At 35.5% G+C, this 19,002-nt stretch overlaps 1 protein-coding gene across 2 annotated transcripts; it reads left to right on the forward strand.

Annotated features, from left to right (window-relative positions):
• Positions 1 to 10,620: 10,620 nt before the first annotated feature.
• On the forward strand, positions 10,621 to 13,903 carry LOC18424123 (early-responsive to dehydration stress protein (ERD4)). 2 transcript variants are annotated; one of them, XM_088847626.1, is made up of 2 exons: positions 10,735 to 13,060; positions 13,468 to 13,903. In XM_088847626.1, the coding sequence occupies exons 1-2, from the start codon at positions 11,259 to 11,261 to the stop codon at positions 13,511 to 13,513; spliced, it is 1,848 nt and encodes a 615-aa protein (XP_088703752.1). In that variant the 5' UTR covers positions 10,735 to 11,258; the 3' UTR covers positions 13,514 to 13,903. The 2 variants fall into 2 exon arrangements, with proteins under 2 accessions (XP_006828780.1, XP_088703752.1); XM_006828717.4 differs by having other exon boundaries at positions 10,621 to 13,903.
• The last annotated feature ends 5,099 nt before the right edge of the window (positions 13,904 to 19,002 follow it).

Below are 19,002 nucleotides of genomic sequence, written 5' to 3' on the forward strand. Positions count from 1 at the left end.
TTTTAGTGTGCAACTTTGGTCTTTCCATCATCATTATCATTATAGCCTTTTCTCAATTAATCGGAGTCGGCAATTTTGCTTCATCCAAAGTTAGATTTTTGTATTGCCTAAACATTTTAGTAGTTTGGTATTTTGGAAACTTTTTTTTGATTTTTTTGGTTGAGGGTAAATGGGAATGAAATAAAGAAACTCAAACAAGTAGAACCTCAAGATAATAAGATAATATGGACCACACGCATAAATATTTGCATCTTTTTCCCATCAGTAGGTAAATTTTTCTCAGAGATAAAGAAGACTCGATCCAAATTCCCATCCTTTTATTTTTCACTACAAATCGCGTGAATTTTAAGACTCTTAGGAAAGTATCGAAAAATACTTAGACCTGATAAAATGGAAATGCTATTATTTAAAAGTTGTTTTTGAAGACTATAAGAAAATGGGTTTCTATGAGTCGGCCAACTCATATGTATATATGCGGCCCCCTCTAAAAGTCAAGTCCTTTTATTAATGGATTTTTTATCTAATTTTTGTTGTAGATTCATCATCTAGGCCAAGATGATATGAATATGAAAAAAAAAAAATTTATTTTTAAATTTCAAAATATATTTTATAAGTATTTTTTTGTGCATTATCCATATATGATAGGATGGACGTTTGTAAGTCACTGGGGCTCTTGCACCCGCTCACTCACGGAACACTTTTCCTCAGAAAATATCCAAATACAGTGTACTCAGATCAAATTAAATGTTGCACTTTAAAACTTCTTTTTGAAGGGTTCTCTTTATTTAACGGATAGACCCTAAAACCAAGGGACTACTCTAGTGCCAAATCCTTACGATAACCTAAAATCTATATATACCCTGGGGGTCTGTTTGACAAAGAGGAATATTCAATATCTAAAGTTTCAAAATTTTGAATAAAAGCATTATCAGCTTTCTATATTTTTTTATATTTTTTTGGGGTTGAATGCTTTCCATATATCTAGAACGTATATTATCCCAGTATGGGTTTTTTGATGCATGTTTGACAATAAACATTCATTCGAATTTTTATAGATTTGATATTTAGTTAACAAAAGCAAACTTTAGAGATTTTTTTCTTATTAGCAATGATTTGTGATTAGCTTGTACTATCTTTCTCTACATTGAAATTCGATGCCATATCTTCCTCCTCTTGAGTATTAGCTTGTTCGGGTTCACGATGCAGATGGCCTTTTGTCGGTCAAAAGAGCATGGGAGTACAACAGACAGGAAGAGCCTATTAGGGGTGGCAACGGATCGGGTACGACTGGACTCGAATAAAATTCGGGTTTAGGTTTTGGACCCAGACATGACCTGTGGGGTCCAAAAATTAGACCCATACCCATACCTATACCCATCAAATCTCGAGTTTGATCGGGTCCATTGCCACTCTATGACTATGAGCTTCCTTCTTTTTTTTGGCCTTTTTTTTTTACCATCATGTACCCATATTATTAGCAACAAGGTCACAATCACCCATCATTAGATTTCAAGCCATCTGATTTGTTGTTTAATAGCTAAAGATGATTACGAGTTCTTATTGTATACGATTCTTAATACACCCAAATGAATAGAGCTTAAAGTAAAGTATTTTATCTCCAACGGTTTACGGTAGGGTTTGGCTGGACTCGGACCTAGATCCGAATAGTGTTTAGGTCTACAAATTTGACCTATACCCGGACTAGAGGTCGGGTCTACCAATCGCGTCTCAGGTCTGGTCAGGTCCATTGCCACCCCTACTATTAAAGTTGTCTTGAAAGTCTTATGGTCGATACCATTTCTTCGTAGAGCAAAGTGGTTTACTTGGTTAGCCTTGTATTCCAGGTTACCAACCTCTTCGCTACTTCAAATATGGAGTCTAGTTTTTGTTTCCATCTGCCACTTTTGTTCCCACGAGGAGGAGTTCGCAAAGCATATCATGGTGCAATGCTCATATTCGAAACTTATGTAGAGATTTGTTCTCAGCAGATTTAGTGAGTGTTTCCCACTCGAGCATACCACAGTGATCCTGATGGCCAAATAGGTAAAATTCCAATTCCGATCCACAAGTATGTAATTTGTTTGGAATTGTGTATATTCTATTACTATTTAGTACATTTGGATGGAAAATAATTCTCGAGTACAATGTGGAGGTAATACCCCCAAGGAGTTTCTATTAAGGTACATTTTTCATTGGGTTAGATCGTTGGCAAAAATAAAAACTTGGACCTTTCATTCTTCTAAATTTTATATACCTTCCAATTTTAACCTACATTAGAATTTAGCACCTCCCCAAGTTCATATTCAGGTGGCATGGCTGCCTCCTTTCAAGCTTAAAATTGATAGGGCCCCTATGCAGAATCCAGGTAGTGCAACTTGTGGGGGCATTATCAGGAACGATGCAGGTGGTTTTATTGTGGCCTTTGCAGCCCCGCTAAGTACCAATTCAAATAACACAACTGAATTTTATGTACTTGAGAAGGTTATTTCATCGGAAATGGAGCTGAATTGTGTACCTCTTGTTGTTGAGAGTGACTCTAAACTTATTGTTGATTCCTTGAATCGGCGTTGCAGGTCTCCTTGGAGATTGCATTTAATTTTGCCTAATGGTATATCTAAGCTTGAATCTTTCGCTGATCAACAATGGAAGGTCCAACATGCTTATAGGGAGAGAAATATGGTACCAGAATCTTTGGCCAACAAAGCAGTCTCTAATAATGAAGCAACTGTATGGCGAGCTCGCCCCTCTGATGTTATAATGGTTAGTGTTTCTTTGCCAAGGTTGTATAGGATTTGTTTATGCAATACATTTTTTTATTCTAATAAAGCAGGCAGGGGCCCGATATCCCCACTAATTCACCCAAAAAAAAAAAGCCGATGCCATACATCAAAAGAAGAGATAAGCATCACATATTATGTCGCCCAATGTTTTAAAAATAGGATCGGTGAGGCAGATCGTTCACCTAGAAATCCATGCCAGATCGCTTGATCAACAATCCGCATCAGGTCTGGATCAATCCAAACAGATGATCCAACAAATATAAAAATTTAACAAATAAAAATATGGGTTTATAGGGTGGGGATTCAAGGGGATATAAGAAAACATTAGACAAGCTTCGAAAAAGTGCACACACACACACATACACACTAGTTGATAGCTACAATATAAAAGTAGTACCTCAAAACACCCACTAGAAATTACAGTTTCAGTGTGGAAAACTACTATGCTGGCTTAAAAATCTATTTCTGCCATAACAAAATTTGGAATTCTAACAATGATGACAATCTTATCAATTTGTGAGCATCTGAAAATAGCAGCACATCTAATGCTCCTTTTGGGCCTTTTCATGTTTTATTTTTAGATATAGACTTGTTAATACCAAAATAATTAATAAAAAAAATTAGCGAGAGAAGAAGGTATTTTTCTGCTGTTTTACATGGTTTATATAAGTTACAAGAGCAATATCCCAATTCCAATATTTGTAAGATTTGTGGAGATAAGAAGATAGACATTACAACTACTACACACAGTGCAGTCAAAGCGTGTGTTTAAATAAAGATAAATCTTCTAATACTCCCCTCAAGTTGGATATGTTGCCCAACTTACCAGTAAGATAATTGACGCATTCGTTGCCAAGGGTTTTTGTAAAAATATCTGTCAATTAATTGGAAGTGTGAAGATATACAGTCCGAAGTAGGCCAAATGAGATCTTTTCATTAACAAGGTAACAATCGAGTTCTATATGCTTTGTTATTTTATAGAAAACTAGATTGCCGACAATGTGTAGAGTAGCTTTGTTATCACAAAACATTATAATGGGCTGTGAGTAAGGAATGCCAATATCGTTCAATAGATATTTTAGCCAAGTTAATTCACAACTTAGAAGTGATATAGAATGCTATTCTACTTCAGCAGAAGACTGGGAATTAGAGAGAGAAGAAGTTATGCTTTTTTTATTATTTTATATGGTTTATATAAATTATCAGAGCAACATCCCAATCCCAATATTTGTGAGATTTATGGAGATAAGAAGATAGAAGATAAGAAATAGACATTACAGTTACAACACATGGTGAAGTCAAACCGTGTGTTTAGATAGGGGTAAATCTTCTAATAATAATCAGTACAACTGTTTTCTCATACCACCATGGCAATTTCTAGCAAGATTTGAGGTATTTTATTCAAAGTCGCTAATTTATTTTCTTAGTTATTTCTTTTTTGCATTTGAGCCTTTTCGTAGGCTTTGAATAAATCATCATTTGGTTTCTTTTATATACATGTAAATTTGTTTTTCAAGTCCATTGGAACGACCCCTTTCATGCATCGCGTAGTGATTCAGCCTGAATGGTTCATAGCGGAATTTTGGGAAACTGAGGTACAGAGGTTGCTTTTCACATGACTGATATAAACCTCAAAACCTATGTTTTGGCTCTATGGATAAAATTTTGATTTTCTATTTTTATTTATAAACTTCGATATAATGGTTATTTATGCCCATGGAGGAAATTAAAAATAAGGAGATTGGCCAAAAGCTTTTAATACTCCTTTGGCGCTACTCTTGGAAGTGGATGGGATTCACTCAATTGTCTTTACCATGTTTACCAAAGGTAAGCAAAATTAAGTGGAATATTGCGAAAGGGGTAATCATTGGGGACGTTTGGAAAGAAAGAAACGAGCGGACTTTTGAAGATAATTCGCTTTCATTAGATTGTTTGATTCATTCAATCAAATTGTCTATCTGGTCCTGGCTTTCTGTTTCTAAAACTGGTTGGGGTATTTCCAAAATGGATGTCATGGCCAATTTGAGCATTCTCTTTCTCCTTGTACCAGTAGTGGTCGTCCTAAAATCAGTTGGGTGCCACCTTCGTTTGGTACTTTGAAACTCAATTTTGATGACAGTTCGTTTGGTAATTTGAGAAATGCGAGTATTGGTGAAGTAGTAAGGAATTGTTATGGCAACACCATCTTCCCGTTTGCAGGACCAATTGGTTGTGCTACTGCAAATTACGGAGAGATATATGCACTCTATTATGGTTTGAAGATCTTTAGGGAAAGAAATTGTGGGGATACTTGTTGGATTGAAAGGGTCTCCCTAAATATTGTTAAATGGTGCAAAAAGGAGCAGCGGATCCGTTGGGAGCTTCGTCCTCTTTGGTTACGTATTATGGACCTGGTCACACCTATCTCGGTTTCTTTTTCTCATGTTTACCGTGAAGCTAACTCGATTGCTGATGAGCTGGCTAAGGGGATGCTCTTTTACCTTCTCTTGTTATCTTCGATAATGTAATTACCTTTTTGTATTTTTAATAAAAATAGTAGTATTTGTCAAAAAAAATACTCCTGTGGGAGTACACCATCCATTTACTCTCTCAATATTGAAGTAATTTTAGGATCCCAAATTTTTAAGATTTAACCTTTACAATCCATAGACTAACCTCAAAATAAAATATTTCCAAAATGAATTCTCAATGTACTACATAAAACAATGTTTGGAGTTTGAACAAAAACCATCCAACTTTTGATGGGCTAGATCTAAGCGTCACAAATTCAAAATCACATTTTTTTATTTATTTTGAAAATAATCAACGGTAGTTCCCAAAATTTTAGAATGAAAAAAGCCTACCACATAAATCCTTTGACTGAGGGAATGGAATATGCTCTTGTGGGAGCATAGTGCATGTGCTGGATAGACCGCATATATTAGAAGACCATTAATTATTATACTGTTCACTATCATTATACGATGTTCACCATATCTTTGATCGTAAATTGTGAAATCTATGCTTATGTAAGAGTATATTATACATCTACTCCCATAAGAAAAATACCTCCATTTACTCGCATAAGAAAAATACCACCTTTCGAAGGCTCTTTTTCAATTAGAAAAGAAAAAAGTTGGGATTTTGAATCCTCTAACACATAGATCTCTCACCTTTTAAAAATTAGACAGTTTCTATTCAATCTTGAAGCAATATCTTTTTTAAGCGCATGGAGTGTGATTTGAAAAAAACATTTATTGAGGTTAGTCTATACATTGGAAAGCCCTTTCCGTAAATGGGAATTAGAGTAAGATGGTGCTCCTTGTCTTTCACAACAAGAAGGAAATGACTATCTATACACGGCATAGATGAGCCACATTTTAAGATTCTAAACAGCTTCATGCGACTTGCTTCACCCAAATACTCGGCCTTTGAATGGTTTCTTTTGAATTTTATGCACATTCCTTTACAATATAAATGACGAAAAAAATAAAACTAATTTTAAGAAATAGAATAAAAAAGGAAAAAGTATTTAAAGTTAATAGAATTATTAAAAGGGCATGAAAATATACTATAAAATATGGACTATTGGAATTCTTCGTTTATCCTTTGAATATTAAGAAAAGAGATTATCTTTTGAATATTAAAAAAAAAGTAATGATCCTATGAGACCCTCCCACACCTTTGTAGGTAGGATTCTAAATGATCACTATTAAATTTGACATAAATCTCTAGAAAATTTATCACATGGATGTGGGACTTGATTTTTTTAGATATTTGTGCCAAATTTAATGGTGATCTTTTGGGGTCCTACACACATGGATGTGGGAGGGTCTCATAAGATTATTACTCTTAAAAAAAAAATTTTAAAATAGTTGCATTGGCCAAATGTGATTATACATAATTGTATATTCACCATTTTAATACTTTGATTTGAACTTAGTTATAGAGGTGTTGAAGTGGTTTTGGTCATCCTCCAACTTGATTTAGCTGATTGCTCGAGGTGTTCAATGGTTATTGGCATCCACGATTCCCCTGTTTGTTAATAGAAAAGAAAAGGAAAAAGTTTGGTGCAATCCCAAATCTTCATCTGTAGATTCGGTTATTTGTTAATAGAAAAACAAAGAAATTCCCTGCAATCCCAAGTCTTAGCGTCAGCTAAGCTGAAGTTTTAGCAAATTGATGTACAAATTATATAATATATAAATATTAATATGTACATAAAAATCTTAGGATTAACTTCATAAATACATGGATATTTCTCCTTAAAAACTAGAGGGCGGCAAAAAAAACTCGATGTGATTTTAAAAAAATGCACAATTCTTCTAAGTAGTTTAGTAAAAACTTAGGACGAGCTGAAACTCGATTTTTTGGGATTAAAAAATATAATTAACTTAACAGAATATGCATGAACCAGGAAAAAGATGGGAAAATTTCTATGGGTAAGGATTCAATAAATTGAATGTGTGCATAGTTTAATCCAATTAGAAAAAGATTAACATGACAAGACAAGATCAAGCATAATAATCAACTGAACTTAAAGCACGAGCTCCATTTTTTTTAAATAGCTGCATATTTCTTTTTGTTAAGAAATCACAAATCAAATTAAAAAAGGACAGCTATATTTTCTAGATTTAAAGAAGCTAAACAATAGGCAAGAGATTCCTGATCAGAAGCCATAAATCAGACTTTGATGTAAAAGAAAGGGATAATTTGTGACTATCACATGGAAATTCCATCTCGTTTTTTTTTTCTTGAATTGAGAAAACAGTCGAGAAAACCCCATCGATTTTTTGTTTGTTGATTCTTTCTTTCAAACGCGAAGAAAAAGATTTTACCAATAAAAGTAAACCCATACTCAAGAATAAAAAGATTAATTAACTGTAAACGAGATTAAAGAACCTGAACGTTTGGGTTTAAACAGATTATAAATATTAATATGACAAGACAAAAACCATCCATTTTTTGAGGGAAAGATCTGAGCATAAAAAAAATTAAAAACAAACCTTTATTTTGGGTAGAATGGCCTGATGATTCTTTATCCCAAAATTGTATATTGAAAAAAAAAATTCTTAAAAGTCTTTTGACTGAGAGCATAATATAAGTTGGAGAGATTGTATACACTATAAGATCATTCATTATTGTATTGCTGGTGTATCATCTTTGGTCGTTTTTGTATTACTCCTGTATCATCTTGGTCATAAATTGTGAAATTTATGCTTTGGTCATAAATGATGAAATCTATGCTTGTACTAGTGTATTATACATTTTACTCCCTCTCCAAAAATACCTTGTAAGGATTTTTGGATTTGGATTTTGAATTCTCGAACATGGATCTCACCCTTCAAAAATACAATGTAGTCACCATCATCTTTCGTCATGCTCCTGTATCAGTGTATTATACATTTTACTACCTTCGAAGGTGATTATACTTCAATAAAAATAGCTTGAAAGGATCTTTTAGATTTTAAAAATTGGACAGTCTCCATTCAATTTTTGAGAAATTATATTTTTCAAGTTCAGAATGTAATTGGGAAAATTTTTATTGAGGTGATAGTGTAAATTGAAAAGATTTCTTCCTCAAAATTTAGAATCTTAAAAATATTTCTAAATTAAATTTCACAGGAACCCTTTCCATAGGTCAGTTGCAAAGGGAAGGCAATTAAAAGGCGTTAAAACCACTTTTTGCGGAGCTAAGATTAGGCGTTAAAACCGCATTTTGCGTAACTAATATTGGGCTCTTTGTGTCACTATCGCATACTGCACACGCATGAACCACATTGCAAATACCATTATGTGACTCGGCCCGGCCCAGATATTTGGCTTTTGGCAGAGGCGAGTAACTCTGCCGAGACTGAGAGGATTTCGCCAACGTAAGCACATCCTTTTAAAAGGGGGTTATATATTATGAAACCACTAATCTTTATTATAAGAAAGTCAAAATTATTACTAGTCATTAGATGTCAAATTGGATGACTTGGAGTATAATATAAAGTTGAGAGAATATTTTTTTGAATTTCGAGTTTAGGAAATGACACTCTTACCACCACCCAATTTCAAATCTGATGGATAAGAATGATTGTGACATCCTTGTAGCAAAAATAAATGGTCTTTATATATACTTTTTTATATAAAAAAAATTAAAAATATTTTAAGAAATAGCACTTCCTTTCTTGATTAATCACCACTACATCAACCACCATAGAGTAATTTATCATTATACTCAACAATTTTGAACACTTCTATGCTCCTATTTTGTACATGAAATTTTTTTTTTAATAAAAGTATTTTTTGTCATTAAGAACATGTAACGTCATCCATATAGGGTGGGACATCACCTACATGAAACATTAATGCCATTAGTGTGTTCTATGTGGGTGATGTCACACCCCATGTGGATGACATCACTCCCTTATAATGATACAAAATATTTTTATTAAAAACTTCTCCATGTACAAAAAAGGTATATAAGAGTTTAAAATAGTTGAGTAAAATGATAAATTACTCCATAATGTGAACACTCTAACACACACACACACAAATACACACACACACATATATATATATATATATATATATATATATATATATATATATATATATATATATATATATATATATATATATATACAACTCCTTTGCGACAAGAAATGGTATATTCCATTAAAGAATGCCCTTTTGAATGGACAAACCAAACATTTGTCCTTGAGGATCCGATAGTAATCCTCTCATACCTGCTAATTGGTGGACTTGAGATGCATTTCTTCTAGCTTCCAAAAAGGACATTATATAGATTGGATTAAAATGATCAGTCATCTTGAAATTTGGATTTATTTCTTGTCTCAAATATTTACTTATAGCGTACCATATCTCAATTGTTTGGTGTAATTTTTCTATTGCGTGCACATCCCCAAAATGGTGGTACTTTTCCAAAGTCAAACTATATATATATAAAAGAGGCTCTAAACAATCGGGCACACCTCAAAAAGAAAAAATTTATCTAAGTGCAATGCTCTAAACAATCAAATTAGAGCGCACCTCAAAATTTTCACTAGAAGAGGTTGTTTTGATACCCAAAAGCGTCAAATTGATCATCTCGACCTCAAGATGCATGGACATGAAAAAAAAATAGATTTTAAGTTTTGAAATAGTGCATCTTGTAATGCATTTTTGAACTGTCAATTTTCAAGTTTTCATAGATGTGCTCGATTTTCACTATTTTTTAAACTTTGAATTTTATAATTAAAGATGAAAATATATTTTAAAGCTATCACAAATCTTTTCAATATTGAAACTACATTTCTCGACATTATTTGAAGGTGCACTTTACTTTGATTGATTAGAGCCTAGACCTTCTAGAAACCGCACCCCCTCAAAAATCCACTAAAAAAGTGTTTTGAAGCTCAAAATTCCTCAAATTGATCATCATGACCTCAAGATGAATAGAATTGAGAAAAAATGAATTTCAAGTCTTGAAAATAGTGCATCTTGTTATGCATTTTCGGACCATCAACTTTCAAGCTGTTTATGGATATGCTTGATCTGTACTACTTTTGAAGTTTTAAAATTTTATAATTAGAGATAAAAACAAGTTTTCAGGCCATCACAAAGATTCACATTATTGAAACAGCATCTTTCGATACTATTTAAAAGTGTGCTTTACTTTGATTGTTTAGAGCCTCAGCCCTATACAAACCACACCATATATATATATATATATATATATATATATATATATAATCGAGTCGGGTCGACTTGGACCCTGACCCGACCGGGATCCAGCTCGAATCCAAGGTTTTGGACCCAGACCCGACCAATCAGGTCCAAAACTTGAACCCCATACGCAGAGCCAGATCGGCAATACCTAAACCTAGAATCAGATCAGGTTGACCCGCTGGGTCGTTGGGTTGAGCCAACCCGGTTGCGACCCTTAGACTTCATCGATGCACTATTTTCCCTATTTTCTCCCATTGAACGTCTCTCCTGATTGAATTTGCTCACTTGCAAGTCCCACAAATCAGGGGAACTGTTTATTGTCATTTTTTAATGAACCTATGATTAATAAATTGCAGATCCACGAGGCCATTTGGGTTCGGCATTATTATTCCAACCCTCTCTCGCGTTCACTCTAGCTTCGGTGTTTCCCTCTGCGCCCTGAAACCTCCTTTTCATTCTCTCTCTCTCTCTCTCTCTGGCTTTCGGAATTTGCCGTCTAACCGGGAAACATTATTTTTCTCTCTCTACTTTTGGAAATTGCCTTCATTAGAGGGCCATGATTTGGGGCTCATTTTCCAGGTATTCTCAAGAGAGAACCCATTTCTTCTCAATCCATATGTAGTTTTTTCTTTCAGCTTTAAAGGTTTTCTTCGATGTTAAGGCTGAATTTGCTTCTGTTTATTCTTCTATCTGTATCGTATCTTTTGACCCTTTCGAATCCCTTAGAATTAGGTTTTTGCATGGGCATGCTTTGGGTCTGATTCTCTCTCCCTAAACCTAGCAATGGCTAAAGGCGGGTTTTCTAGAGGGAGGAACTTAGGGTTACTCACATGGGGCGCTCTTTCTTTCTTAGTTCTCTGTCCAAATTGGGTTTTGGCCATGGCTCAAGAAGCCCAGCCCTCCATGGCCATCTCTCCATCACCTTCTGATGAACCAATCGACGAAACCTGGTATGGAAATATACAGTACCTTTTGAATATCTCAGCAATTGGGGCTTGTTGTTGTGTCTCTCTGTTCTTATTTGTGAAATTAAGGAGTGACCATAAGATGCCTGGCCCTGCTGGTCTTCTTGCCAAGCTTCTCGCTGTTTGGCATACGACAGGCCAGCAAATTGCACGCCATTGCGGTGCAAATGCAGCTCAATTTCTTCATATTGAAGGTGGTAGCTTTGTAGTCCTTCTGGTTATTTCGGTTTTCTCCATAGGCCTGATCTTACCTCTGAACTTACATTCGGGAAAAGTTGCGATGAATGATCAGTTCTCAAAGACCACCATAACCCATATCTCAAAAGGCTCGCCTCTTCTATGGGTTCATGTTCTATTCGTAATCATAGTGGTTAGTGTTCTTCATTTGGGGATTACGAAATTGGAGGATCGATTGAGAGCTACACGATTTCTCGATGGAAATCTTGCTGTGAATTCAATCTCCGTTTTCACTCTTATGATTCAGGGGATACCCAAAGGTCTAGCAGCTGATCCAGCCCCCCTTGTCGAGTATTTTCAACAAAAATATCCAGGAAAAATTTACAGGGTTATAGTTCCACAAAATTTGTGTATGTTCGATGAGCTCGTAACTGAGCTTGTGAAGGTTAGGAATGATATCTCATGGTTACAGGCTCGTTTAGATGCAGCTGTGCTCTCAGAAGAGAGAGAAATTCTTTTGCGTTATTATGGAGAAGATGGTACAGGTGCTGGTCTAATGGGGTTATCTTCTGAAAATTTGGGTCATATAAGAAATGGGTTTTTTGCTCGAAGTATCTATTTATGGAAGGAATCACTCAGAAAGGTGAAGGAAGTTTGGGCTTGGGTTCTTGTTCAATTGGGTTTCACCGAAGAGGAAAGGCTTCGAAGATTGGAAGCTTTTCAAGGAGAGTTAGAGAGAGAATTGTCTCTCTACAAGGTGGGTCGAGCACAAGGAGCGGGCATCGCATTTGTGATCTTCAAAGATGTCTACACAGTTAACAAGGCAGTTCAAGATTTCAAATCAGAGAAAAAAAAGGGACCCATTGGAAAATTCTTCACTGTAATGGAGTTACAGTTGGAGAGAAGTCGGTGGAAAGTGGAGAGGGCCCCTCCAGCTACTGACATATACTGGAACCACTTGGGATCGAGCAAAATTTCCCTAAAAATAAGGAGAATAGCTGTAAACACTTGCCTTCTTGTGTTACTCTTGTTTTGTAGCTCTCCTCTTGCAGTGATCAGTGCAGTGAAGAGTGCAGGTCGTATTATAAATGCAGAAGCCATGGATAATGCAACTCTATGGTTGGCTTGGATTCAGAGCTCGAGCTGGGCTGCTTCAATAATTCTTCAATTTTTGCCCAATGTTTTGATATTCATTAGCATGTATATAGTCATTCCAGCTGCTCTCTCTTCTCTCTCCAAGTTTGAGCGCCATTTAACTTTATCAGGGGAGCAGAGAGCTGCTCTTTTGAAGATGGTTTGCTTCTTTCTTGTGAATCTAATCTTTCTTCGTGCTCTGGTCGAGTCATCACTTGAGAGTGCTCTTCTTCGAATGGGTCGGTGCTATCTAGATGGAGAGGACTGTAAAAGAATTGAGCAATATATGAGCGCCTCTTTCTTGTCAAGGTCTTGCCTCTCCTCTCTTGCATTTCTTATTACCAGCACTTTCTTGGGTATATCTTATGACCTTCTCGCTCCAATCCCTTGGATAAAGAAAAAATTGCAGAAATTTCGAACGAATGATATGCTTCAGTTGGTTCCCGAGCAAATCGAAGATTACCCGTTGGATAACCAGGGTGATGACTTGCAAAGGCCTTTAATTTCTCAGAGGGAATTTAGTAATGGGGACCTCTCCCGAATTCAGGGCATAAATCGGATTGATTTGCAGGGGCAAGATCTTTCTGTATATCCCATAACCAGGAACCCCCATATAGTGAAACACAAGTTCGATTTTGCACAGTATTATGCCTTTAATCTGACTATATTTGCTCTCACTATGATTTACTCTTCATTTGCCCCAATCGTGGTTCCAGTGGGAGCCTTTTACTTTGGGTACAGGTATGTGGTGGACAAATATAACTTCTTGTTCGTGTACAGAGTTCGAGGGTTCCCTGCAGGCAATGATGGGAAGCTTATGGATAGTGTTCTCTGCATCATGCGGTTCTGTGTGGTGTTGTTTCTATTGTCCATGCTCCTATACTTCTCAGTTCAAGGAGACTCTATGAAGTTACAAGCTGTGTGCATGTTTGGGCTTTTATTGTTATATAAATTGCTTCCTTCAAAAAATGATGGGTTTCAACCGGCACTGCTTGAAAGCTTGCAAAATGTTGATGGTGTTGTGGATGGACCAATGGATTACGAGGTATTTTCACAACCCAAGATTGATTGGGATTTGTATCATATATGATCCTTGAGTTTTTTTTAGCTATTTTGTAATACCAAATATTTGTATAGCATGATTTTCTGCAACTCCACATCGTCTTTTCAGTTTATGGGTTTTGAAAAAAAAAAAAAAAAAAAGTTATCGGTGATCTGGTGTTAAAATTGCTATGGTTTTACTTGCGTACCTGATTGAAAGTGGTTATCAAGCAGCCAAGCAATTGTAATTGCATTTTCTTAATTGTGAGGGTCTATCCTAATGGAATAAGCAGGATTGTGTAATGAAGGCTCCACATGTGAGCATTGGTCCAGTCTAATCATGTAAACCGCTTGTTCTAATCCCTAGGAATGGTTCTGGTCTAGTGATGTAAGGGGCTCGTTGTAATCCCTAGGATTGATTTTTTTCCTTTATTCGAAGAATTTGATGCTTTCCTGTTCAAAGGGAACTGCAACACTGTTGAGCATTTGGGTGTGGTGCAGTGAAAGTGATTTTGGAATACATATTTGAAGCATAATGAACCCAAAACTTAACCAAGTAGATTTATTTTTGGTGCTTCTTTTGTAATAAGCAGTAATTGATTAAAAATACTACTTAATGACTGCATTAACTTTATTCAGTTTTTATTTAACTAATTTTGGTGTTAACATCACCTAGACTCACAACTAATTTAAGTTTGTTTAAGTTAGATTATATACACATACCAGTAGCATGACTTTGGAAGTTGAAGAATAGAAAGATTTCTCTAGTTGCATTCTCCATATTTGATTGTTACAGTTCAGTGGCCCACTTCCAATTTGATGGTGGGTTCCTATACGAGTTTCTCTATCTACTTATCTGAATCAACAGTTTCTTACCTTATCAAGTCATCACCTCTTTCAATGTATGAGGATGGTGGTCTACAATAACATAGTTGCCTATGGAGAATGAGCTGTCTGTACAAATTTCGAAGCTTTCTTTTTCTTTTTCGTTCTATGTAGTTGATTCTTGATGGAACATTCTTATGAAGGGAGATGGGTTTTTAGAAAATTAGTCCCAAGTGTTGGATGAGAGTTTGACCATCTCCTTAACTGCAATTTTCCAAGTGTTAAATTGGAATATTACTTGTGATATTTAATGCCTATAACTAAAAGTTTCATGTTAAGGAGGTGCTGGGATGGCAACTAACATGATTAGGGTGAGGAACCAAAGTATTCTCTCTCCGAATCCTATGGAGAATCTCAACAGAGTGAAATATAAGAACATTTGCAAAGGAGAACCCACTTCGTTTAGTAAATATTTGGGTAATTATAGGTGGCCAAGATAATTTGGATGGCTAGTTGAGTTTTCTCGTGGACTCAAGAGACATCTATACTGTGTTAGAGTCGTCATATCTGCTGCATAAGTCCTTGGTGTTTACACTATTCAGATGACTTGTTCCTGTCCCCCTTGGTCTCTCTTAAGAACAACGACAATCCGGGGTTGGTGGCAATTTGGGAACATGGGGCTGTGGGTTTATTAATGCATGTTTTATGAGGAATTGTTATTAAAGAAAGCCAGTCTTTTATATTTCAAAGTTTCAAACTCGTCACTTGGTAATCGATCATGGAAGATTAATCTTTCAATGTTGGTAATTGGACTTTTCATTCAGTTGGTTCCCTTGGATACTTGTAGATATGAGGGAGATTTTCAATTTCATAGAGAAGATTATTGTGAGGAGGCATTTGTCACTGAAACAGGGACCTTATTTTGGTCTCCTGTAATTAATAATGAATATATGCTTAACTAAGTGTTATCTGTGTCATTGGCAAGAGCTCCTCTTAGCAAAGTTGGACCCAGCCTAATAATGTGTCTTCTTGTAGGTTTTCATGTTTCTTATATTTTCTTCATTTGTAGTAAGAAACCCTGTTCCGATTCATGAGGATTTAGGATTATCAGAAAATAAACTAGAGATTTTGTTGTTGGTCAAGAGTTTAATGAATGACCTGCTTAGGGCACTGTCTTGTCTAAACAATTTCTATTGGTTTTGATAGATTAGACTGGAACTTCTTTTTGGATAACAGTTTGAATCATATAATAAAGTGGGCAACATAAAGGACTCAGACAACACTTACCCCCCACAGCGACTCCCTACCAACTCCCCATTCACCCCCAATAGAAATGTTTGAATTTTTTAAGGCTGTATTCCGACTTATGGGTCTTATAAATATCAAAAGCTTTGTCAAAATCATTACCAAGGTTGGGGAACCTTCTTAGCTCGGTTTCACAGTAGCCGAAAGGTCCAGAAAAACCCCTAATCCTATTCTCATATGCATCTCTAGAGATGCCTCCAATCCCTGTTGGCCCCAAATTACCACTAGAGCATCCATCAAAATTGGGCTCATGCAAGACTTGTTCTGGGATTTTCACTCAATAGCTTGCTGTCCATAGGATTGCTTCTATTGAGATAATTGTCCACCAATCTTTGCTACACTATCCATTTGTCTTTGCTGCATTCTACATGAAGAAGCATCTGGTGTACATGACTCATATGTACTGTAGCAACTATCACTTCAGGTGTAAATTGAACTTGGTGACTAGGAGCACTAAAACCAGACCAACATGTTATTTTATCTGGTCTGCCCAGAAACATCTGGTTTTAGGTTGGGATTCTTTTCTATTCAATTGGTCATTTTCTTTTTTTTGTGAAACTTGTTTTTCTTGCATCTGCCCATGCTATTGTCCAACAAAATTGCAAGAGCAACTTGATCTAGTGACTAAAGATGGGGAAGCAAGATTGGAATGCTTTGATAATATGCATAGACCGAAGCAGCTATAAGATATTGATGAGTATATATGAGAAGTGCCAATGAAACTATATGATTTTGATGGACCGATCTGTAATTAAATGGTTTATATACCTACTTGAATGAAGGATAGTATCACAAAAGTAAATCCGAGGCATATGCAGGAATCACAGTGATACTCTCGACGCAAATTCAATAGATCGCTATTACTAACCTCTTGGGGCTGTGAAAGACACGGTGCTGTATTCTAGAAAATGGGAAGGTTTTTATTTATTGATTTCCATTTTATGGTTTGGAAACTAAGTCCTCGTACATTGTTAAGTGCACTAGTCTGATCACTGGTGAGCGACCGTCACAAATTCCTTAAAGTTGTCGCAAATTCGTTAAAGTTGTGAGGTGAATATGGTGAATGGAAGGGGCTATGCAAATCCTGCGAAGTTTTGATTTGTCATGACATGCCCTTGGAAAGGCTGCATGTTTTGTACTTGCAATGACTCAGGGACGAACTCTATAAGGCATATGATCAGCAATGTACAGGTTGAAATTACTGAATGTTCATATCTTAACCCAGGTTGAAATTATTGAATGTTCATATATCTTAATCCTGGATGTGCGTATAAAAAAATTTTCTTTTATGGAGAGAGAGAGAGATGTAATTGATTGCACAGTCATGTGTTTATCCTAGTTATGTTGGTACTATGGAAGCTGTTGAAATGATTTTGCTTGAATAAATACATTGCACAAGCACATATTTTACTTCTCGACTTAAATGAATCAAAGAGCCCAAGTTAGTTTATGATATTGTATTTGTCAGCAACTTTGGGATCTGAAAGATCTGCACATTTTATTTTAACTGCCCATTTTGCCTTAGTAACAAGAGACCACTGATCCACAAGATCTGCACATTTCATGAACTTCAAATTTCATAGCCTGTATTGGAAATTGATTTTGAAGCTATCGTGGAGATTTCCAAGGCCTAAAGTGATATTCAAATGAAGATATGAGGTGAGGTTTTACTTTATTTTTATAAAGCCTAGGCCTTATAAACACTGCATCCTTTGGGAAAGCATCTTGTTCAAGTGAACTAAGACTTACCCATCCTTTAGAAAAACATCTTGCACTTAAGTTCAAGTGAAAGAAGGCTTACCTATATGTTAAGTGGTTTGTCCAAACTGACCAAGGTGATGATAAATATAATGATGTTTTTTGCATGGGCCTTAGAATCACTTTATAGGGCACTTTATGCTTAAGAATAATTGATGATGCCCATGTCAATATTGACAGCATTTACACTATGTGGTTAGGGAGCACTTGTCTCCATTATTTTGACACCAATTGTTGTTCCATCCTAGAATTTTGACAATAGATATTTAGGACCGGGAGAAGAGTACTGCATTAAAAATTGCAGCAAAATAGGGACAGCGCTTGCGGAAGAAATAGCTGAGTTATGCTATTTACATGCATTTCTTTTAGGAAAAAGTTTATATAAGGATGCAGAACTATGGATGCACCTAAAAAATCCATTGGAAAAGGTAGTTTTAATGTTGAAAAACCCTTTGATTGATTGACATCGAGATGTATGACCATGAAAAATAAAAAGATTTCAAGTCTCAGAAATAGTGCATTTACAACATATGATCTAACACCATCCATTTTCAAGATTTTCATATGTTTATAGATCTACTTGATTTTAACCATTTTTTAAATTTAAAATTTTATAATTTGATATAAAAATAGATTTTGAGATAATCCTAAGAACATGTTACGTCAAAACTATATATCATGATAAAATTTGAAGGTGCACCTTACTTCTACAGCTACAGATGCATCCGTATGCCAATTGCACCCTTCCTTTAATGACCAATATGACCAATTTTAAAAATAAAAAATCAATTTTGAGCTCAAAATTCGACAAATCTCATACACCTCCAAAAAAAATCAATTTATTGTCGAAAAATGTTGTGGGGAAATAGTGCCTAAGGTATGTAGTGAGGAAATGATGTAAAGAAAAAAAATGAAGAAGATGAACTTTCCTGTTACAGCTACACTAGAAGCTCCCTCAAGATTGTATTTTGTCTCTAAATATGGGTCCCTCAAGATTGTATTTTGTCCCTAAATATGGGTGTGCAAAAAGGTAACCCGGGCAATACGGTCTTGGGATATCTGAAAATAGAAAGGTACAAAAGTAATCGCCTGTTATTGCATGATATAAGCAAGTCTACAAAACACCAAAGCAGCATGAATGTAAAGAGAAAGTGGCCATGCTTTTATTTAGGGTGCGGTTTGTATGGAGCCTAGACTCTAAACAATCAAATTAAGGCCTACTTTCAAATGGTATCGAGAAATGCAGTTTTAATATTGAAAATCTTTGTGATAGCCTTAAAATATATTTTCATCTTTATTTACAAAGTTTAAAGCTTCAAAAA

Source organism: Amborella trichopoda, chromosome 9 (genome assembly GCF_054954075.1).
Source record: "Amborella trichopoda isolate Santa Cruz 75 chromosome 9, AtrichopodaSantaCruz75HAP2 v2.0, whole genome shotgun sequence".
NCBI classification, from domain to species: Eukaryota; Viridiplantae; Streptophyta; class Magnoliopsida; order Amborellales; family Amborellaceae; genus Amborella; species Amborella trichopoda.